General features: G+C 45.5%; 1 protein-coding gene across 1 annotated transcript in view; it reads left to right on the top strand.

Moving 5' to 3' along the window:
* The first annotated feature begins 4,251 nt into the window (after positions 1-4,251).
* LOC143932941 (N-formyl peptide receptor 3-like) overlaps positions 4,252-24,175 on the top strand; it is a 66,099-nt gene continuing 46,175 nt past the window's right edge. Inside the window, exons 1-2 of the mRNA XM_077455876.1 lie at positions 4,252-4,326; positions 21,855-21,924. Coding sequence (XP_077312002.1) covers positions 21,875-21,924 — 50 coding nt within the window. The 5' untranslated portion in view covers positions 4,252-4,326; positions 21,855-21,874. The remainder of the gene's footprint in view (positions 4,327-21,854; positions 21,925-24,175) is intronic.

Raw genomic sequence — 24,175 nt, 5'->3', positions numbered from 1 at the left:
TCTCAGCAGAGAAAAAAAAAAAAAAAATCTGATGTTTGATTCTTCCTTCACAGGTACACAACCCGCATGCAACACAGTCCATCAAATAAACGTATACGCAATGCTGTTCGCCTGGCTGCCACACACAGCTAGCAGTAGTTCCTGATGCGACTCACCATGGAGCAAGGACCCGGATTCCACCGTCTACATGCCCGCATTCGAGCACCACTTGTGACATTGGGGTGATTAGCTCAATTGGTAGATGCATTTTTTAGTCCACATCAGTCAGGCTTGTATGGTTAAGGGCCTGGTAGCCCACGTTTATTCGAAGAAAACAAAATATTAGTCCATCCAGTAATCCCACGCAGGGGTCCAAGCTTAAATTAAATACAGCAAAATCAGAACGAAAATGCTAGCCCACCTGGCTACTCTTCAGCAGTACTGCTGCTATAGGTACTTGCCCCGTCCAACAAACTGCTTGGACGCACACAGCTTCCAACCCTTCGACACACAGCACACGGCTCCTTGGACGCACACAGCTTCAAGTCCTTCACACAGCTTTGGACATGCACAGCTTCAAGCAGCAAGCTGCTCACACACCACCATCCTACACAAATCCCCTCGTTATATGGGCTGTGTGCAGCTGGGCACACACCCTGCTCGCTAGCCTCAAGACCCGGACACAGGGTTGGAGATCCCGTCCCACCCATAACTCTCAGGGATCTCCAAACTACAGAATCCCATCTGGAGCTAGCAAAACCTGGAGAAAACTGACAGAGCAGTTTTCTCCATTTAAACTCTACACTCTGTAGTCCTGCAGTCCGCAGATATGCAAACTCTGTGTCTCCTTTACCTCTAATTTCATAGGGACAGAGCCTCGCTCTGTCACAATATATATATATATATATGTGTGTGTGTGTGTGTGTGCGTGTGTGTGCGTATATATATATATATATATATATATATATATATATATATATGTATATATATATATTAAATACACTGCCAAGAGGTAAAAAAATAAATAAAAAAATACAAATAAATAATAATAATTAAAAAATATATATATATATATTATAATTTATTTGTATTTTGTTTTTGTTTGTTTTACCTCCTGGAGAAGATAGATATGTATTAAAAAGATAGATATATATATATATATATATCTCCAGGAGATAAAAAATAAATAAAAATGATTGTATAATATAAAAAAAATATATAATTTTTTTTGTTAACTTAACCACTTCAGCCCCAAAAGATTTTTACCCCCTTTCTGACCAGAGCACTTTTTACAATTTGAAACTGTGTCGCTTTAACTGAAAATTGCGCGGTCGATCACCTCTGCGGTTTTTATTTTTTGCACTATAACCAAAAAAAGACAATTTTGAAAAAAAACACACACATATGTCCCTGTTCTGCCTCTTGTGCCCACGATCGCATGTGGCCAGCGTTCATTGCAGCGGGTGCGCGTGTTCATCTGCTATCCCACTTAAAGGGATCGGCATATAGCTACGATGGTTTGCGGGATCGTGCCGACCTGCTGCAGTATAATATATATATATAAATAATTTATAGTGGTTAATTAAAGTGTATTTTTAAATACCATGTGACAAAACCCATCATTTTATTCTATAGGGCCTCTACTAAAAAAAGATATATACATTTTTTATATATATATATATATATATATATATATATATATATATATATATATATATATATATATATGCAGTATCTTACAAAAGTGAGTACACCCCTCACATTTTGTGTAAATCTTTTGTTCTATCTTTTCATATGACAACACTGAAGAAATGACACTTGTCTACAATGTAAAGTAGTGAGTGTACAGCTTGTATAACAGTGTAAATTTGCTGTCCCCTCAAAATAACTCAACACACACCCATTAATGTCTAAACCGCTGGCAACAAAAGTCAGTACACCCCTAAGTGAAAATATCAAAATTGGGCTCAAAGTGTCAATATTTTGTGTGGCCTCCATTATTTTCCAGCACTGCCTTAACCCTCTTGGGCATGGAGGTCACCAGAGCTTTACAGGTTGCCCCTGGATTCCTCTTCTATTCTGATGACATCACGGAGCTGGTGGATGTTGGAGACCTTGCACTCCTCCACCTTCTGTTTGAGCATTCCCCACAGATGCTCAATAGGGTTTAGGTCTGGAGACATGCTTGACCAGTCCATCACCTTTACCTTCAGGTCATCTTGGAGGTGTGTTTGGGGTGGTTATCATGTTGGAATACTGCCCTGTGGCTCAGGCTCTGAAGGGAGAGGATCATGCCCTGCTTCAGTATGTCACAGTACATGTTGGCATTCATGTCAATGATCCCTCAATGATCTGTAGCTCCCCAGTGCCGGCAGCACTCATGCAGCCCCAGACCATGACATTCCCTCCAGCATGCCTGACTGTAGACAAGACACACTTGTCTTTGTACTCCTCACCTGGTTGCCACCACACACGCTTATCACCATCTGAACCAAATACGATTATCTTGGTCTCATCAGACCACAGGACATGGTTCCAGTAATCCATGTCCTTAGTCTGCTTGTCTTCAGCAAACTGTGTGCTTTCTTGTGTATCTTCTTTAGAAGAGGCTTTCTTTTGGGACAACAGCCATGCAGACCAGCTTGATGCAGTGTGCGGCGTATGGTGTGAACACTGATAGGCTGACCCCCCCCAACCCTTCAAGCTCTGCAGCACTGCTAGCAGCACTCATAGGTCTATTCCCCAAAGACAACCTCTGGATATGACGCTGAGCACGTGACCTCAACTTCTTTCGTGGACCCCCGCGAGGCCTGTTCTGAGTGGAACCTGTCCTGTTAAACCGCTGTATGGTCTTGGCCACCGTGCTGCAGCTCAGGTCCTTGGCAATCTTCTTATAGCCTAGGCCATCTTTATGTGGAGCAACAATTCTTTTTTTCAGATCCTCAGAGAGTTCTTTGCCATGAGGTGCCATGTTGAACTTCCAGTGACCAGTATTATTATTATTATTATATACGATTTATATAGTTATGTCTATCATAGTGCGGGACTGGGTGTGACTGTGAGCCAAGCCGAGTACACTCAGCTATGTATCTCGGTGGGGCCCACGGGGCCCCCTATTGGGCGGGACCCATGGGCTTGAGCCCAGTCAAGCCCAATGGTAAGTCCAGCCCTGCCCAAGGTACAGTGCAGAGGCCGACACCCCCACTGGATGATCCTGCCCCTTTAAGACCCTCCCACTGTTGGTGGAATTTGAATACACGCACACCCCCCAAATCGCATCAAATTGTGGGTGTGGTCAAATTCTACTAACAGTGGGAGCGTTTTAAAGGGGCAGGATCATCCAGTGGAGGGTAAGAGGCGGTTGAGTTCCTGTACCTATTTTCTGTGAAATAAAGCCCTGAGTATATATAAAGCCCCGTACACACTATCAGATTGTCTGCTGAGTTTTTCCTTCAGATTTACCAAAACTATATAATATGAGGTCAAACCTTAGGAGTTTCAATGTGTATGCAATCAGGCAGGCCCTTCTACTACATGGTTTTGGTAAATCTGAAGGAAAAACTCAGCAGACAATCTGATAGTGTGTACGGTGCTTAACTCTACTAGTAGTATATATAATATATCTGATGCACCACCATTCATGTGGACTTCACTGCAGTGAAAAAAATGCCAAATTATGACTAGTCATTATAAATAATAATGATGGTGGACCTAAACATAAAAGTGACCATGCCATGTAATGAAATCTGGTTTATGGTAGGTCTTATCATAGTGATTGATTTGATTCACATCACAACTTCATGGCTTCCTTTGATGATTTATGGTTTTGCTCATCATCATCACTGCCCCACACATGCCCACGCATGGCATCATGGCTGCGCATGGCATGCATTGCATGTGTGAGGCCGTGTGATGATGAGAAAAACCATAACTAAAATCATACAAAAAGGTATCCAATGAAGTTGTGTGATGTGAAACAATCACTAAGACAATGACATATAGTCATAAAACCATAACTAATGGGATACGTTGTCATTTAATTTGTGTCAATAATATATTGGCTCAGGCTGGCGGCAGCGCAGGCCACACAGTCAGTGGCACATATATTTTATTCAGTAAGTGCAATTCTAATAATAATAATATATTTTACATTACAATAACTTTTCTATTATTCTTATTATTTCATTAATGGTTTATATCTTGTCTTAGTGATCTTTTCACAAATACTGTGTCATTTTTTTGAAAATAAATATATTTCTTTCTATATTTCTCTATAGGCACTTGGGTATCAAACGTGATGCATCGTGGAATCTAATCGAATCGCGGACAGGATAATCAAATTGAATGGTGAGACCACTGAAGATGCGCACCCCTAATGTTAATACATAAACACCTTATACACATCCAAGTGAAATGGAAGTAGCCATAGAGCCCCTTCCAGCCTTGAAAATGTGGCCTGTTCATCCAAGTGGTAATACCCCTCCCCCGGCCATGAAAGGATTAAATAAAAGAGGAAGCAATTCAAATGTAAATATACCAAATTTTTATTGCGTGTTTATGAAAGTGTAATTATGGATCTGTACACATTTTTTTTCCTTTTCCAACTATATATACTCTGATTAAACCAAGAGTCCTTTGGTAAAATCAATTGGCCAGAAGTGAAGATCTGGTGATCGCTCATTCGCTGACACACTTTTGGCCAAGAGATTCCAAGCCTGCCCACCACGGCAAGGTAGACTCTTCTAGGGCAGGACCTACACTAACTACACTAAGCTACCCTACTGGATGCTAGTCATCCTATCTCTAATGTTGGATGTATGTTTGTAGTACGGCCTCATCCTATAATCTGTGTGTGCGATCTACTCTCTCCTAATTTGGTTGTGTGTCTGTGTTCATCTATCTAAAGCATGGAGCGGTCAGTTTATGTACATATGGACGTCCTCTGTTAGTGCAGGTCAGTGTATGCCAGTCATTGTCTGTTGACCTCTGTGTGTCAGTAAATAAATGTTAGTTCTGTTTTTACCTGGACCAAACTCATCTGCAATTTGGAGTTCATCTTGCCTTCGGTCAAAAAATCTCGGTCCTTCCGATTTGAGGATGAAGGAATCGCATGCTCTGTCCATCTGTGTATACATCTTCAGACTAAAGATCTCCTCCTCCTCCTCCTCCTCTGCTTCTGGGGTCATCGACTGGCACCCTTCAGCTCCTCCTCTTCTGGGGTCACCGACTGGCACCCTTCAGCTCCTCCTCTTTTGGGGTCACCGACTGGCAACCTTCAGCTCTTCCTCTTCTGGGGTCACCGACTGGCACCTTTCAGCTTCTCCAGACCCCCAAAGGGCCTAGTATGGATTGGGGGGACCCCCACGCTGATTTACCTTACAATGTTATTGCTGGCAATTCTTTTGTTTTCATTCAGCTGTCAGTGGGAAACCCGCCAACAGCTGATGAGTCATTAGTTGTTAAGGACGTGGCCCGCTCCTTAACAACCAGCTATTGTTAAGGATGCCACACAGGTCCCAGAAGACAGCAGGGACCAGTGGCAGCGCGAGTCATGCATGCGCAGTAGGGAATCAGGAAGTGAAGCCTCAAGGCTTCTCTTCCTGATTCCATTACAGAAGATGGCAGCCGCAGCATCCCCGCCACCCCCAACTATACCAGGCCACATGTCCTCAACCTGGGGGGTGCTTTGGGATAGAGGGGCTCCCCTCCCCCCTCCCCCTCCCCGCATCTCCCCCACCCCCAACCATACCAGGCCACATGTCCTCAACATGGGGAGTGCTTTGGGATAGAGGGGCACCCCCCCTCCTCCTCCCCGCATCTCCCCCACCCCCAACCATACCAGGCCACATGTCCTCAACATGGGGGGTGCTTTGGGATAGAGGGGCTCCTCTCCCCCCCTCCTCCCCGCATCTCACCCACCCCCAACCATACCAGACCACATGTCCTCAACATGAGGGGTGCTTTGGGATAGAGGGGCTCCTCCCCCCTCCCCTCAACTCCCCCACCACCAACCATACCAGGCCACATGTCCTCAACATGGAGGGTGCTTTGGGATAGAGGGGCTCCCCTCCCCTCCCCGCATCCCACCCACCCCCAACCATGCCAGGCCACATGTCCTCAACATGGGGAGTGCTTTGGGATAGAGGGATTCCCCTCCCCCTTCCCGAAAACAGCTTGCCCCCATGTTGATGGGGACAAGATACTTAGGGGGAGGGAAGCCCCATACCCCAAAGCACCCCCCATGTTGAGGGCATGTGGCCTGGTATGGTTCCGGAGGCTCAAGGCTTCTCTTCCTGATTCCCTTACCAAAGATGGCAGCCGCAGCATCCCCGCCACCCTCAACCATACCAGGCCACATGTCCTCAACATGGGGGGTGCTTTGGGATAGAGGGGCTCCCCTCCCCCCTCCCTTCCCTGCATCTCCTCCACCCCCAACCATACCAGGCCACATGTCCTCAACATTGGTGGTGCCCGTCCCCCCTCCCCCCTCCCCCTCCCTGCATCTCCCCCACCCCGCATCTCCCCCACCCCGCATCTCCCCCACCCCCAACCATACCAGGGCACATGTCCTCAACATGGGGGTGCCCCTCCCCCCCTCCCTGCATCTCCCCACCCCCAACCATACCAGGCCACATGTCCTCAACATGGGGGGTGCTTTGGGATAGAGGGGCTCCCCTCCCCCTCCCCGAAAGCAGCTTGCCCCCATGTTGTTACCCCAAAACACCCCCCATGTTGAGGGCATGCTCAGATAAAGGCCCGATATTGATTTTGGGCCTTGATTTTTGTCAGCTATTCATTCAGCTGACAACGAGCGATTTTTCTTGATATACCTCTATTGTGTCATTTATCTTTTTATCTGGCATCTTTGTTCTTTTTGCTCTCTGCCAGTTCTTTTTCCGTTTGTGCAAATTTTTTGGTCATCGCTGATAGTTGGTCTTCAAGCTCGATGACCTCGCCTCTTGTCTCTGAGAGTATTGATATAAATTCTTGTTCTTTGTTGTAAAATGTTTCTTGTGTCTCCTTAAGTTCTTTCTCTCTCAGTGACAGGACTCTTTTTATTTCTGCCAGTTCTTCTTCCCTCCCTGACAGTTTTTCTTGCATCTCCACTTTTTCTCTCTCTAGCAGATCTTCACTGACTTCCATCTTTTGTCCTCCTCCCAGTTCTAATAGTCCCTCCTCCATGCTGGTTACGCTGTCCCTCTTTCTTTGACACCTGCAGCACCTAATTCCACTGAGATAAAGAAAGAAATGTTATAAGAATGTGTCCATAAACCAGCAATAATCTTCAGAATTAATAGGCGATGCCACCTAAATCTGCGTTTGATAGAAAATAAATAGTCACACGCCATCACCCCATTTTTCCGACGGAAAATGTGCGATCGGATTGTGTTGTCGAAAAATCTGATCGCGTGTGGGCTCCATCTGACTTTATCCGTCGGAACTTCCGACACACAAAAAGTTTGAGAGCAGGATCTAAAATTTTCCGACAACAAAATCCGATCGTTTTAAATTGCGATCGTGTGTAGACAATTTCCGACCGACAAAGTGCCATGCATGCTCAGAATAAATTACGAGACGAAAACTATTGGCTACTGGCCTCTTTATAGTCCCGTCGTACGTGTTCTACGTCACCTCGTTCCGAGCGATCGGATTTTCCGACAACTTTGTGCGACCGTGCGTACGCAAGAGAAGTTTGGGCCAAAATTCGTCTGAATAAATCCGACGGATTTTGTCGTTGGAAAGTCCGACTGTGTGTAAGGGGGGGCATTAGAGGTGCTTTAATCTCATGATGACCAGTGAGGGGCTTGTGCTGCTAAACCCCGGGCAATAAGTACAGAAAACACACCGCCTCGGTCTGATCAACTGCCCACCTATAGGCAAAGTGGTAAATATTGGGAGGGGGGAGGGCTCAGATACAGTGGGTGATAGCATGAAGTGTAATTGAGAAAACCTATGAAGAATGTGCGATAACTTACCAAAAGTAAAGTCCTGCAGGGACTCCGATGATTACGACCAGGACACAGGCTACAAGGGGTACGATCATATATGGGAGGTAGCCACTTTTAACAACTTGATTGTAGATGTCCTCAGTGGAAGAGACTGGAGGGGTCTCCGTCTCTACCTCCACGTTGTTGGGGTCCTCCCCAACCTTCTCTGTGGAAGAGACTGGAGGGGTCTCCGTCTCTACCTCCACGTTGTTGGGGTCCTCCCCGACCTCCTCTGTGGAAGAGACTGGAGGGGTCTCCGTCTCTACCTCCACGTTGTTGGGGTCCTCCCCGACCTCCTCAGCGAAAGAGACTGGAGGGGTCTCCGCCTCTACCTCCACGTTGTTGGGGTCCTCCCCGACCTTCTCTGTGGAAGAGACTGGAGGGGTCTCCGTCTCTACCTCCACGTTGTTGGGGTCCTCCCCGACCTCCTCTGTGGAAGAGACTGGAGGGGTCTCCGTCTCTACCTCCACGTTGTTGGGGTCCTCCCCGACCTCCTCAGCGAAAGAGACTGGAGGGGTCTCCGCCTCTACCTCCACGTTGTTGGGGTCCTCCCCGACCTCCTCTGTGGAAGAGACTGGAGGGGTCTCCGCCTCTACCTCTACGTTGTTGGGGTCCTCCCCGACCTCCTCAGTGGAAGAGACTGGAGGGGTCTCCTCTGCCTCGTAATACACAGCGTCAGAGGTAGCATCTGGAGGGGTTTGCCAAAGCGTCTCCATATTTCTTTGGTGTTTCTTGATGGCCTCGGTCTCGGCAGTCTCAGTGGACGTGGGATCTGATGAAATAAAAACAAAGGAAATTCACTTAAATGTCCAAATAATGAGCTATAATATTCAACAAACCAGTTTCCATTCATGACTATAAATCTATTCCAAATGTCCCTCATCCAATTGGCTATGAATTTAGGACAAATCAGGTCTTTTACATTTTTTTTTTTATAGAGCAGGGGAAGGTTAGAGTTGTCCATTTCCTCTTACTTCCTGTACTGGGGACCAGGATCACAGGAACAGGAAGTGGTGACAATTCTCCCCAATGGGGGCATCCCAATAAAAACCTAACAAAGGATCAAAATCTTCCCCAACCTATTATAAAACATTGCTGTGTGTGTCCCCATTGGATAGATTTCCCCTCACTTCCTCTGCATTGGACAGGCCAAGGGACTGTCCACTGGAGGAGCATAGGGGAGCGCCATCTGCTGGAGGATCCGGGGAAATATAACTTTCCTCCTCCTCTAGACACAAATGAGCAATTCTCACTTGCAGTAAGGAAGCCGCAAGGGAGGATTTTTACTTTTCCCGAAGTCGTTTTTTTGTAATACCGCCGGCAAAACTGCCCCCATCAAAACTTGCCTAATCAAAACTGCCTCCATAAACTGCCCCCATTAAATTCCACCCATCAATACTGCCCCCCCCGTGAAAACTTGCGCCCATCAAAACTTGCCCCATCAAAACTGCCCCCATTAAACTGTCCCAATCAAAACTGCCTCCATAAACTGCCCCCATCAAACCTTGCCCCATCAAAGCTGCCTCCATAAGCTGGCCCCATTAAACTGCCCCATCAAAGCTTGCCCCCATGAAAACTGCCTCCATAAACTACCCCCATTAAACAGCCCCCATCAAAACTGCCTCCATAAACTGCCCCCATTAATTTGCCCCCATCAAAACTGCCCCATAAACTGCCCCATTAAACTGCCCCATTAAAACTTGCCCCCATCAAAACTGCCTCCATAAACTGTCCCCATTAAATTGCCCCCATGAAAACTTCTCCATCAAAGCTTGCCCCATCAAAACTGCCTCTGTAAACTGTCCCCATTTAGCTGCCCTATCAAAACTTGCCCCATTAAAACTTGCCCCATCAAAACTGCCTCCATAAACTGCCCCCATCAAAACTTGCCCCCATCAAAACTGCCTCCATTAACTGTCCCCATTTAGCTACCCCCGTCAAAACTTGCCCCATCAAAACTGCCTCCATAAACTGCCCCCATTAAACTGCCCCATCAAAGCTTGCCCCATCAAAACTGCCTCCATAAACTGCCCCCATTAAACTTGCCCCCATCAAAACTGCCTCCATAAACTGCCTCCATAAACTTGCCCCCATCAAAACTTGCCCCATCAAAACTGCCTCCATCAAAACTGCCTCCATAAAGTGCCCCCATCAAAACTTGCCCCCATCAAAACTGCCTCCATAAACTGCGGCCATTAAACTTGCCCCCATCAAAACTTGCCCCCATCAAAACTGCCCCCATCAAAACTGCCCCCAATTAAACTGCCCCCCATCAAAACTTGCCCCCATCAAAACTGCCTCCATAAACTGTCCCCATTAAATTGCCCCCATGAAAACCTCCCCCATCAAAGCTTGCCCCCATCAAAGCTTGCCCCCATCAAAACTGCCTCCATAAACTGCCCCTATCATACTGCTCTATTATAAAGGATTGGTGTGTCTTGTCCCCTCCCCCGGGCTCTGTATGTAATCAGAGCTGAGATTCTCCAGCCGCCTCCCCCACCGCCCCTCACTGTGAATAAGAAGCTTTGGTAACTATGGCAACAAAAGCCTGGTTACCCTTTTTAAACATGGCGCTGGATGGTCATCGCGTCATTTCTGATTCACAAATAACGCGACGCCCATTGATGACACACATCTCCCAGGAGGCATTGCAAACCACAAATTACAGCGATTGGCTGAGAGGAGGCCGGGAAAAACAAATACTAAAATGAACACAGTAAGTGCCGGGAAAAAAATATCAAATATCCAATTTGTTTGCGGTGCTCAGATTAGGGAGGGAGGAGGAGGAGATGTAAAAGTGGGCGGAGCTCCGCATCTCACATATTTGTATAGTGTGAGAAGTGATGATGAGATACAATACATCATGTAAGGGGCAGACGTCTCCTGGGTGGGGCATTTCTGGGTATAAGATGTGAGTTATGCCTTCTATGGGGAGAGAACTGGCAGGGAAAGGGTTATCAGATCACCCAGAAGCCCACCAATACCTGCCCAGCCTGGTCCTCAGTAGAGCCCCCTCCCCCCACAGCAGAAGAAGACCATGCCCCCCCACAGCAGAAGAAGACCATACTCCCCCCACAGCAGAAGACCATGCCACCCCACAGCAGAAGACCATACCCCCCCCACAGCAAACGACCATGCCCCCCCACAGCAGAAGAAGACCATGCCCCCCCACAGCAGAAGAAGACCATGCCCCCCCACAGCAGAAGAAGACCCCCTCCCACAGCAAACGACCATGCCCCCCCACAGCAGAAGACCCCCCCCCACAGAAGGAGACCCCCAAAGCACAAGAAGACCCTCCCACAGCAGGAGAATACCTCGCCCCCCACAGAAGAAGATGCCCCCCCACAGCAGAAGACCCCCTCCCACAGCAGAAGACCCCCCTATAGAATGAACAATAAACCAAATCCTCTAACACTTACCAGTCACATGAACGAAGAATTCCATGAATGGCTGTCTTGGTTCCTCGTCCACGATGAGTCGGACCTCGTAGGTCCCGCTGTCGGTTTTGCGGACCGGTTCCATCAATATGGAGCAATCCGCTTTATCGGAAGGTGGTGGATGGATAGAATATTTCCTGCTTTGCTGCTTCAGCAGGTCATCAAGATCACGACTCAGGATTGGTGTGTATGGAGCGCCTCCGTCTTCCGGAGTCCACCCCCACTCAATCCTGATGTTGGTGGAACTAAAGCGATGGTCAGCAGGGACCTCACACGGGATCACCAGTTTGGTGCCCGCTGTACCATCAATGCGTCTATATACCGGGTGAGCATTTGCATTTCCTATACAGCATGCTGCGTATAGGAAATAGAAAGCGACAATCACTTTCCAAAGGCTCATTTTTATAAATGTGTCACAAATAATCTGGAAATGTGACACAGAAATTAATATATATCTATATATACTATATATATAATATATATACTGCTTATATAATCAGACAGAATCTGAATATTCGCTCTGTAACTAGAATGAGAGTTGCCAGGAAGAACTCCAGACGTATGTTCTTGCTCTGAGACTCTCACTCCAACTGACACACAGCCAGCACTGAAGGCTCTTTTATAACAGCTCAGAAATCTCTCCTCTGTGATGTCATAATGGCAGTAGGCTGCACCTCGCTTAACCGCACTGCTGCAAAATGCACTGAGCTCAGCCAAAAATAGATTTGTCAGTTGGCCAAAACTAACAGTCACTTTGTTTATATATGAAAGGCTGAGCTCATTGTTCATTAACCCCTTAGTGACTGCTGGTAATGACTGAACACAATTTTGTAGCTCTGATGTCTGTTAGTAACCAGAAGGATTATACTGTGTTTTTATTTTCCCCCCCCCAAGATAAATTGGTGGTAAATGGTAACTGATTTCTCCCTACTTTTTTCTTCTCAATAGTGGAAATATATATATATTAAAATATAATTTATTTGTAATGTTTTTTACTATCTCCTGGAGAATATATATATATATATATATATATATATATATATATATAATTGTTATTAAAATGTACTTGTAATTTTTTTTACTATCTCTTGGAGATTTTATTATATATATATATATATATAATAAAATCTCCAAGAGATAGTAAAAAAAATTACAAATATATTATTTTAATAATATATATTATTATTATTATTATTATTATTATTTATTTGTATTTTTTACCTTTTGGAGAATATATATATATATATATATATATATATATATATATATATATATATATATATATATATATATATATATAAAATGGAAAGTGTATGTATGTATGTATGTATGTATGTATGTATGTATGTATATATATATAGTGACATTGGGGTGATTAGCTCAATTGGTAGATGCATTTTTTAGTCCACATCAGTCAGGCGTGTATGGTTAAGGGCCTGGTAGCCCACGTTTATTAGAAGAAAACAAAATATTAGTCCATCCAGTAATCCCACGCAGGGGTCCAAGCTTAAATTAAATACAGCAAAATCAGAATGAAAATGCTAGCCCACCTGGCTACTCTTCAGCAGTACTGCTGCTATAGGTACTTGCCCCGTCCAACAAACTGCTTGGACGCACACAGCTTCCAACCCACACAGCACACGGCTCCTTGGACGCACACAGCTTCAAGTCCTTCACACAGCTTTGGACATGCACAGCTTCAAGCAGCAAGCTGCTCACACACTACCATCCTACACAAATCCCCTCGTTATATGGGCTGTGTGCAGCTGGGCACACACCCTGCTCGCTAGCCTCAAGACCCAGACACAGGGTTGGAGATCCCGTCCCACCCATAACTCTCAGGGATCTCCAAACTACAGAATCCCATCTGGAGCTAGCAAAACCTGGAGAAAACTGACAGAGCAGTTTTCTCCATTTAAACTCTACACTCTGTAGTCCTGCAGTCCGCAGATATGCAAACTCTGTGTCTCCTTTTCCTCTAATTTCATAGGGACAGAGCCTCGCTCTGTCACATATCCCCCCCCTTTGTTTCGATCCGGAGGGAGGAACACCAGCACCCATCATGATGGTTGGGACACCTATGTGCTGGCTGTCAGCCACGTAGGCCCAACCCTTTTTCCGGGTGCGCTTCCAGGAACATTCCCCCCTGGATCTTAACAGGTTCCTATATTGTCCTATACTCAGCCTTCCTCTTCTTTTGGGGTCCCTGGGCTTATTCACTTTTCTTGGGGGAACTCTGCCTTCCTTGAGCCCTCCTTTCAACTTACAAATACCCATTTTACCCTTCACCATCGGTATTTCAGGTTCAAAACTGTTTTTCTTGGTACCCACTGCAACCAAATCATTGTTTACAGAACGAACTCTTAACAGATCACAGCTTTCCATATCAGCAGTGCTTTCCAATTCAGTGTTTGTTAGAAGAAGACCTGAGGAGGGACTACGTCCGACGGGACCATAGCACAGCTCCACCTCACCTGTTGTCAAACACTCCATGGGTACCTGTTCTAACAAACTACCCTGACCCAAGCATAAACCATTTTTTCCAGGTGTACACATTACATTGTTACGGCAACCAACATTAACACTTTCTCCCATAGTGTCTCCGGGCACCTTAACTTGTACCCCTGGGCCAGTGACAGAAAGCATCTCTGCTACTGCTGAGTCCATTCTGGGCCCTTCCTTCTCATGAGGCCTAGCGGGTAAGGCAGTATCTGCGCCCTCTACTGACCACTGCTCCGCCCCACCTCGGACCACACCAGCAGAGATGTTTCTAGTCACCGCCCCAGACGGAGAGACCTCTGATATCTCAAGCAGTTCTCTCGCGTGCCTTCCATACCAATCAATAACTAGAAGTACGCTCACAGAGAATCTGGAGATCCTGTGCCAAATGGTTAACCATTGGTCCCACCAATTCCACTGTTGGTCATGGTTTCCCAGCACTGCCTGTACCACCTGGCTCCACCCATTGGTGCTACGCAGCACCACCTGGTCCAACTGCGGTGGAGATACCCAAGTATACAGCGAGTTCATTTTTACCAACTCTAGCATTTCCAGTAAGGTTTCGGTCATCTCTAAACATCCCATGTCTAAACACTAGAACTTTCTAGGGTCTTCTACCCTGTCCAAGACATGGAGGGGCTCAGCGACTGCAGGTTGAGAGGATGAGACATTTGAAGAGACCTCATCCTCCTTGGAGGTACTCATCATCACGGCCTGTTGCTCCCCTGGAGAGCTGTCAGACACATGTCTCACTCTTATCCATTCTGCACCAGTGTTGGTGAGCCTCTGCAGGTCATTACAAGTCACACTATCACTTTGATACTCAATATCATTTAGCTGTGGAGCTGTGGACAACACATCTGCGATGCCAGTGCCCTGAACTGTTTCTTCAGAGGGGAGGGCAGCAACCTTTGCAGGGACCAGGACGCCCTCAACCACCGGCGGCTCTGCGATCCCCCTGTCTGGCATAGCAGTTGTGTCCACACCCTTGTTACTTAAGTTAGCCTTACCCAGCATGGCTAGCAATTGTTTGGCCCAGCTGTCCCAGTCCATTGTGGTTCCACCATGGGTGTTCCACAGCGTTGCATCACCTGCTGTAGAAAGCCGCACAGAAACCTGGGATTCATTAGCTTTAACTGCACATTCCTCACTTCTATATACATCATTTTGTAACACCACACTTTTATCAACGTTGCATTGGGGTGATGCTTCACCTAAAGCTTGGTGCAGCACACCATTTTGAACACCTTTTTCTGGTGGCACTACAGACACATTCAGCTTTGTACACTCAGCTTTTGCAGGCTGAATTAACCCCTTGCCTACTGGGCTACACGTAGGGTTGTGGGGCTGCGCCCACACTCTCTCACTGTGTGGCTCAGTCGTAACATTACAGGAAACACATTTTTCAGCATTATAATCACCAATCACATCACATTGGCCAACACTATTGTCAGCATGACCATCAATATTCTCATTATGTGTTGACATAGCTACTGCTTTTGTGGGTTGTCTATGAGCCACCATCACCTCTGAGCAACTCTTCACAGCACCCGCTCTCTGTAAAGGGGCACTTTTGCCTATTTGGGAAGCTCCATAGCTGACCTGGGAAACTCTCTGCTCCAACACTGCAAGCTCCTTGGAAGTTTCCATGGGCAACCCTGCAGCAGCTGTCACTAGGGAACATGGTACCAGCACTGTTTTGGTCACCCCTAGCTCAATTTTCCCAGCCATCTGCTGGATCATAGCAGGCATATGCAGAGTCCCCATGTCCTTTTCAGTCTTTAGCCCTGCGTCTAGTTGGGCTTTACGCTGCGCCTCCCCACTGCTCTGGGTAGCACAATGCAGAAAGTCTATGTCCATTTGTACTGCGGATCTCCCCACTGGACATACTTCCACTTCACCAGGTTCAGCATCATAAACTGAAACAGTCTTACCAGTTCCTGCAGCTGATGTCATAGCCTTCACTTGAGTGCGTTGTCTCACTGGTGTGGTGTCTCCATAGGCTGACTCCCCCATGTGGCCATGGAGCAAATCTGCAGCCTTTCTGGACCCACTGACGCCCCCTGTAGGTAACACAAGATCCTTGTTGATAGGGGTAACTGCAGACTTGCGCTCCAAAGCTGGTTGGCTATAACTCATGCAGGATTCAAGCTGATGTACTCTCCTTTCTGGACTGACCCCTTTGCCTAAGCGGCCATGACAGAAAACTTTACGTTTCTCTGGATTTCCAAATCCTAGGTCTTCCGGCGACACTTCTCCCGTCCTGGAGCATTGCTGGCGGCCCGTGATACGATGGAACTCTCCTCTAAGAAGGATTTCCTCTTTAAACTTGCTGTAGTCATCCTGGTCCCCATCCATCAAATGGTAAACCGACCGGAACTCTATCCGCAATAAGGTTTGCAGCAGTTTTGGCCACCGGTCCCTAGGCCATTTTCTCTTTACAGCAACTTTTTCAAATCTTACAAGGAAGTCTCCCACCTCCTCTGTAGGCAGCATGGGTTGCACATAGTCAGAGGCCAAGATCTCAGCCCCTTGCAGTGCACCCGACTCTTTGCGATTCCGCTTGAACCATTCATTCGCTGTCTCACATGTCACTGGCCCCTTTTTACTGGTCCTACAAGGTGGAGACATCTTCTCAGGCCATGCTGAGCTCACTTCTTGGCATCTCCTCCATGACTGGCTCTCACTCGTTGCCATTGGATACCGCTGATCACAATCATTAGTAGATGAGCTCCAGAATTCATCAACCTCCCATCCAGCTTGGCTATTCCACAAACATTCCTGTGACAAGGGGCAATGGGCAACAGCATGTCCCCACTCACTACAACTAATGCAGCGCAGAGGCCTCCTTGCGTCATGCTGTGGCACCTTTGGGCTCAGGCTGCCAGGAACAACATCCTCTTTCACTTCTCCTTTAACTCGGGGTGACATGATCAATTTACCCCAGATCACAGCGATGTCAGACTCAGACAAATTCTCTGGTGTGGCTGGGGCATGTGGTGAAATACCCTCTAGCCACAATAGCCGCTCCCTGGCTTTAGCAAGGATTGCTTCCTTTTTTTGCTTTGACCGTCCCATCCTTGCAATCACATGCACACAGCAGCTTGTAACAGTTCTCAGCAGAGAAAGAAAAAAAAAAAAATCTGATGTTTGATTCTTCCTTCACAGGTACACAACCCGCATGCAACACAGTCCATCAAATAAACGTATATGCAATGCTGTTCGCCTGGCTGCCACACACAGCTAGCAGTAGTTCCTGATGCGACTCACCATGGAGCAAGGACCCGGATTCCACCGTCTACATGCCCGCATTCGAGCACCACTTGTGACATTGGGGTGATTAGCTCAATTGGTAGATGCATTTTTTAGTCCACATCAGTCAGGCGTGTATGGTTAAGGGCCTGGTAGCCCACGTTTATTCGAAGAAAACAAAATATTAGTCCATCCAGTAATCCCACGCAGGGGTCCAAGCTTAAATTAAATACAGCAAAATCAGAACGAAAATGCTAGCCCACCTGGCTACTCTTCAGCAGTACTGCTGCTATAGGTACTTGCCCCGTCCAACAAACTGCTTGGACGCACACAGCTTCCAACCCTTCGACACACAGCACACGGCTCCTTGGACGCACACAGCTTCAAGTCCTTCACACAGCTTCAAGCAGCAAGCTGCTCACACACCACCATCCTACACAAATCCCCTCGTTATATGGGCTGTGTGCAGCTGGGCACACACCCTGCTCGCTAGCCTCAAGACCCGGACACAGGGTTGGAGATCCCGTCCCACCCATAACTCTCAGGGATCTCCAAACTACAGAATCCCATCTGGAGCTAGCAAAACCTGGAGAAAACTGACAGAGCAGTTTTCTCCATTTAAACTCTACACTCTGTAGTCCTGCAGTCCGCAGATATGCAAACTCTGTGTCTCCTTTACCTCTAATTTCATAGGGACAGAGCCTCGCTCTGTCACAATATATATATATATATATATATATATATGTGTGTGTGTGCGTGTGTGTGCGTGTATATATATATATATATATATATATATATATATATATATATATATATATATATGTATATATATATTAAATACACTGCCAAGAGGTAAAAAAATAAATGAAAAAATACAAATAAATAATAATAATTAAAAAAAAAAAAAAAAAAATATATATATATATATATATATATATATATATATATTATAATTTATTTGTATTTTGTTTTTGTTTGTTTTACCTCTTGGAGAAGATAGATATGTATTAAAAAGATATATATATATATATATATATCTCCAGGAGATAAAAAATAAATAAAAATGATTGTATAATATAAAAAAAATATATAATTTTTTTTGTTAACTTAACCACTTCAGCCCCAAAAGATTTTTACCCCCTTTCTGACCAGAGCACTTTTTACAATTTGAAACTGTGTCGCTTTAACTGAAAATTGCGCGGTCGATCACCTCTGCGGTTTTTATTTTTTGCACTATAACCAAAAAAAGACAATTTTGAAAAAAAAAAACATTTTGAAATTTTATGCTATAATGAATATCCCCAAGAATGTTAAAATGTATTCATCAGTTTAGGCCAATACATATTCTCTTACATATTTTTGGTAAAAAAAAAAAAATCGCAATAAGCGAATATTGATTGGTTTGCGCAAAAGTTATAGCATCTACAAACTATGGGAAAGATTTATGGCATTTTTTTTTTTGTTTTTTGTTTTTTTAAACTAGTAATGGCGGCAATCAGGGATTTTTATCAGGATTGCAACAGACAGATGAGACACTTTTGACACTTTTTTGGGACCATTAAAAATTATACACCGACAGCGATCAGTGCTATAAATATGCACTGATTACTGTGAAAATGTCACTGGCAGGGTAGCAGTTAACACTAGGGGGCGATCAAGGGGTTAAATGTGTTCCCTATGTGTTTGTTTCTAACTGTGGGGGATGGAAGTGACTGGAGGAAATGACAGATCGTGGTTCCCAGCTTGTAGGAATTCACAATCTGCCTCTCCTCACAGATCTGGGATGTGTGTTTACACACACACATATGTCCCTGTTCTGCCTCTTGTGCCCACGATCGCATGTGGCCAGCGTTCATTGCAGCGGGTGCGCGTGTTCATCTGCTGTCCCACTTAAAGGGATCGGCATATAGCTACGATGGTTTGCGGGATCGTGCCGACCTGCTGCAGTATAATATATATATATATATATAAATAATTTATAGTGGTTAATTAAAGTGTATTTTTTACATTTGAAAAAACACTGCACAAATACCATGTGACAAAACCCATCATTTTATTCTATAGGAACTCTACTAAAAAAAGATATATACATTTTTTATATATATATGTATATATATATATATATGTATATATATATATATATATATACAGTATCTCACAAAAGTGAGTACACCCCTCACATTTTGTGTAAATCTTTTGTTTTATCTTTTCATATGACAACACTGAAGAAATGACACTTTGCTACAATGTAAAGTAGTGAGTGTACAGCTTGTATAACAGTGTAAATTTGCTGTCCCCTCAAAATAACTCAACACACAGCCATTAATGTCTAAACCGCTGGCAACAAAAGTCAGTACACCCCTAAGTGAAAATGTCAAAATTGGGCTCAAAGTGTCAATATTTTGTGTGGCCTCCATTATTTTCCAGCACTGCCTTAACCCTCTTGGGCATGGAGGTCACCAGAGCTTTACAGGGTGCCACTGGAGTCCTCTTCTATTCTGATGACATCACAGAGCTGGTGGATGTTGGAGACCTTGCACTCCTCCACCTTCTGTTTGAGCATTCCCCACAGATGCTCAATAGGGTTTAGGTCTGGAGACATGCTTGACCAGTCCATCACCTTTACCCTCAGGTCATCTTGGAGGTGTGTTTGGGGTGGTTATCATGTTGGAATACTGCCCTGTGGCTCAGGCTCTGAAGAGAGAGGATCATGCCCTGCTTCAGTATGTCACAGTACATGTTGGCATTCATGTCAATGATCCCTCAATGATCTGTAGCTCCCCAGTGCCGGCAGCACTCATGCAGCCCTAGACCATGACATTCCCACCAGCATGCCTGACTGTAGGCAAGACACACTTGTCTTTGTACTCCTCACCTGGTTGCCGCCACACACGCTTATCACCATCTGAACCAAATACGATTATCTTGGTCTCATCAGACCACAGGACATGGTTCCAGTAATCCATGTCCTTAGTCTGCTTGTCTTCAGCAAACTGTGTGCTTTCTTGTGTATCTTCTTTAGAAGAGGCTTTCTTCTGGGACAACAGCCATGCAGACCAGTTTGATGCAGTGTGCGGCGTATGGTGTGAACACTGATAGGCTGACCCCCCCAACCCTTCAAGCTCTGCAGCACTGCTAGCAGCACTCATAGGTCTATTCCCCAAAGACAACCTCTGGATATGACGCTGAGCACGTGACCTCAACTTCTTTCGTGGACCCCCGCGAGGCCTGTTCTGAGTGGAACCTGTCCTGTTAAACCGCTGTATGGTCTTGGCCACCGTGCTGCAGCTCAGGTCCTTGGCAATCTTCTTATAGCCTAGGCCATCTTTATGTGGAGCAACAATTCTTTTTTTCAGATCCTCAGAGAGTTCTTTGCCATGAGGTGCCATGTTGAACTTCCAGTGACCAGTATTATTATTATTATTATTATATACGATTTATATAGTTATGTCCATCATAGTGCGGGACTGGGTGTGACTGTGAGCCAAGCCGAGTACACTCAGCTATGTATCTCGGTGGGGCCCACGGGGCCCCCTATTGGGCGGGACCCATGGGCTTGAGCCCAGTCAAGCCCAATGGTAAGTCCAGCCCTGCCCAAGGTACAGTGCAGAGGCCGGCACCCCCACTGGATGATCTTGCCCCTTTAAGACCCTCCCACTGTTGGTGGAATTTGAATACACGCACACCCCCCAAATCTCATCAAATTGTGGGTGTGGTCAAATTCTACTAACAGTGGGAGCGTTTTAAAGGGGCAGGATCATCCAGTGGAGGGTAAGAGGCGGTTGAGTTCCTGTACCTATTTTCTGTGAAATAAAGCCCTGAGTATATATAAAGCCCCGTACACACTATCAGATTGTCTGCTGAGTTTTTCCTTCAGATTTACCAAAACCATATAATATGAGGTCAAACCTTAGGAGTTTCAATGTGTATGCAATCAGGCAGGCCCTTCTACTACATGGTTTTGGTAAATCTGAAGGAAAAACTCAGCAGACAATCTGATAGTGTGTACGGTGCTTAACTCTACTAGTAGTATATATAATATATCTGATGCACCACCATTCATGTGGACTTCACTGCAGTGAAAAAAAATGCCAAATTATGACTAGTCATTATAAATAATAATGATGGTGGACCTAAACATAAAAGTGACCATGCCATGTAATGAAATCTGGTTTATGGTAGGTCTTATCATAGTGATTGATTTGATTCACATCACAACTTCATGGCTTCCTTTGATGATTTATGGTTTTGCTCATCATCATCACTGCCCCACACATGCCCATGCATGGCATCATGGCTGCGCATGGCATGCATTGCATGTGTGAGGCCGTGTGATGATGAGAAAAACAATAACTAAAATCATACAAAAAGGTATCCAATGAAGTTGTGTGATGTGAATCAATCACTAAGACAATGACATATAGTCATAAAACCATAACTAATGGGATACGTTGTCATTTAATTTGTGTCAATAATATATTGGCTCAGGCTGGCGGCAGCGCAGGCCACACAGTCAGTGGCACATATATTTTATTCAGTAAGTGCAATTCTAATAATAATAATATATTTTACATTACAATAACTTTTCTATTATTCTTATTATTTCATTAATGGTTTATATCTTGTCTTAGTGATCTTTTCACAAATACTGTGTCATTTTTTTGAAAATAAATATATTTCTTTCTATATTTCTCTATAGGCACTTGGGTATCAAACGTGATGCATCGTGGAATCGAATCGAATCGCGGACAGGATAATCAAATTGAATGGTGAGACCACTGAAGATGCGCACCCCTAATGTTAATACATAAACACCTTATACACATCCAAGTGAAATGGAAGTAGCCATAGAGCCCCTTCCAGCCTTGAAAGTGTGGCCTGTTCATCCAAGTGGTAATACCCCTCCCCCGGCCATGAAAGGATGAAATAAAAGAGGAAGCAATTCAAATGTAAATATACCAAATTTTTATTGCGTGTTTATGAAAGTGTAATTATGGATCTGTACGCATTTTTTTTCCTTTTCCAACTATATATACTCTGATTAAACCAAGAGTCCCTTGGTAAAATCAATTGGCCAGAAGTGAAGATCTGGTGATCGCTCATTCGCTGACACACTTTTGGCCAAGAGATTCCAAGCCTGCCCACCACGGCAAGGTAGACTCTTCTAGGGCAGGACCTACACTAACTACACTAAGCTACCCTACTGGATGCTAGTCATCCTTTCTCTAATGTTGGATGTATGTTTGTAGTACGGCCTCATCCTATAATCTGTGTGTGCGATCTACTCTCTCCTAATTTGGTTGTGTGTCTGTGTTCATCTATCTAAAGCATGGAGCGGTCAGTTTATGTACATATGGTCCTCTATCCCCTCCACTCCTCCTCCCCCCTCCCCTCCCCTCCCCGCCCCTCCCCGCATCCCACTCACCCCCAACCATACCAGGCCACATGTCCTCAACATGGGGAGTGCTTTGGGATAGAGGGATTCCCCTCCCCCTTCCCGAAAACAGCTTGCCCCCATGTTGATGGGGACAAGATACTTAGGGGGAGTGAAGCCCCATACCCCAAAGCACCCCCCATGTTGAGGGCATGTGGCCTGGTATGGTTCCGGAGGCTCAAGTCTTCTCTTCCTGATTCCCTTACCAAAGATGGCAGCTGCAGCATCCCCGCCATCCTCAACCATACCAGGCCACATGTCCTCAACATGGGGGGTGCTTTGGGATAGAGGGGCTCCCCTCCCCTGCATCTCCCCCACCCCCAACCATACCAGGCCACATGTCCTCAACATTGCTGGTGCCCGTCCCCCTCCCCCCTCCCCCTCCCTGCATCTCCCCCACCCCCAACCATACCAGGGCACATGTCCTCAACATGGGGGTGCCCCTCCCCCCCCCCCTGCATCTCCCCACCCCCAACCATACCAGGCCACATGTCCTCAACATGGGGGGTGCTTTGGGATAGAGGGGCTCCCCTCCCCGAAAGCAGCTTGCCCCCATGTTGTTACCCCAAAACACCCCCCATGTTGAGGGCATGCTCAGATAAAGGCCCGATATTGATTTTGGGCCTTGATTTTTGTCAGCTATTCATTCAGCTGACAACGAGCGATTTTTCTTGATATACCTCTATTGTGTCATTTATCTTTTTATCTGGCATCTTTGTTCTTTTTGCTCTCTGCCAGTTCTTTTTCCGTTTGTGCAAATTTTTTGGTCATCGCTGATAGTTGGTCTTCAAGCTCGATGACCTTGTCTCTTGTCTCTGAGAGTATTGATATAAATTCTTGCTCTTTGTTGTAAAATTTTTCTCGTGTCTCCGCAAGTTCTTTCTCTCTCAGTGACAGGGCTCTTTTTGTTTCTGCCAGTTCTTCTTCCCTCCCTGACAGTTTTTCTTGCATCTCCACTTTTTCTCTCTCTAGCAGATTTTTACTGACTTCCATCTTTTGTCCTCCTCCCAGTTCTAATAGTCCCTCCTCCATGCTGGTTACGCTGTCCCTCTTTCTTTGACACCTGCAGCACCTAATTCCACTGAGATAAAGAAAGAAATGTTATAAGAATGTGTCCATAAACCAGCAATAATCTTCAGAATTAATAGGCGATGCCACCTAAATCTGCGATTGATAGAAAATAAATAGTCACACGCCATCACCCCATTTTTCCGACGGAAAATGTGCGATCGGATTGTGTTGTCGGAAAATCTGATCGCGTGTGGGCTCCATCTGACTTTATCCGTCGGAACTTCCGACACACAAAAAGTTTGAGAGCAGGATCTAAAATTTTCCGACAACAAAATCCGATCATTTTAAATTGCGATCGTGTGTAGACAATTTCCGACCGACAAAGTGCCACGCATGCTCAGAATAAATTACGAGACAAAAACTATTGGCTACTGGCCTCTTTATAGTCCCGTCGTACGTGTTCTACGTCACCTCGTTCCGAGCGATCGCATTTTCCGACAACTTTGTGCGACCGTGCGTACGCAAGAGAAGTTTGGGCCAAAATCCGTCTGAATAAATCCGACGGATTTTGTCGT

This window comes from Lithobates pipiens, unplaced genomic scaffold (genome assembly GCF_037356315.1).
Source record: "Lithobates pipiens isolate NorthernLeopardFrog02 unplaced genomic scaffold, aLitPip1_a1.2 Scaffold_27, whole genome shotgun sequence".
Taxonomy (NCBI): Eukaryota; Metazoa; Chordata; class Amphibia; order Anura; family Ranidae; genus Lithobates; species Lithobates pipiens.
The sequence above is the reverse complement of the archived record's forward strand: the minus strand, read 5'-3'. Positions and strand labels throughout refer to the sequence as shown.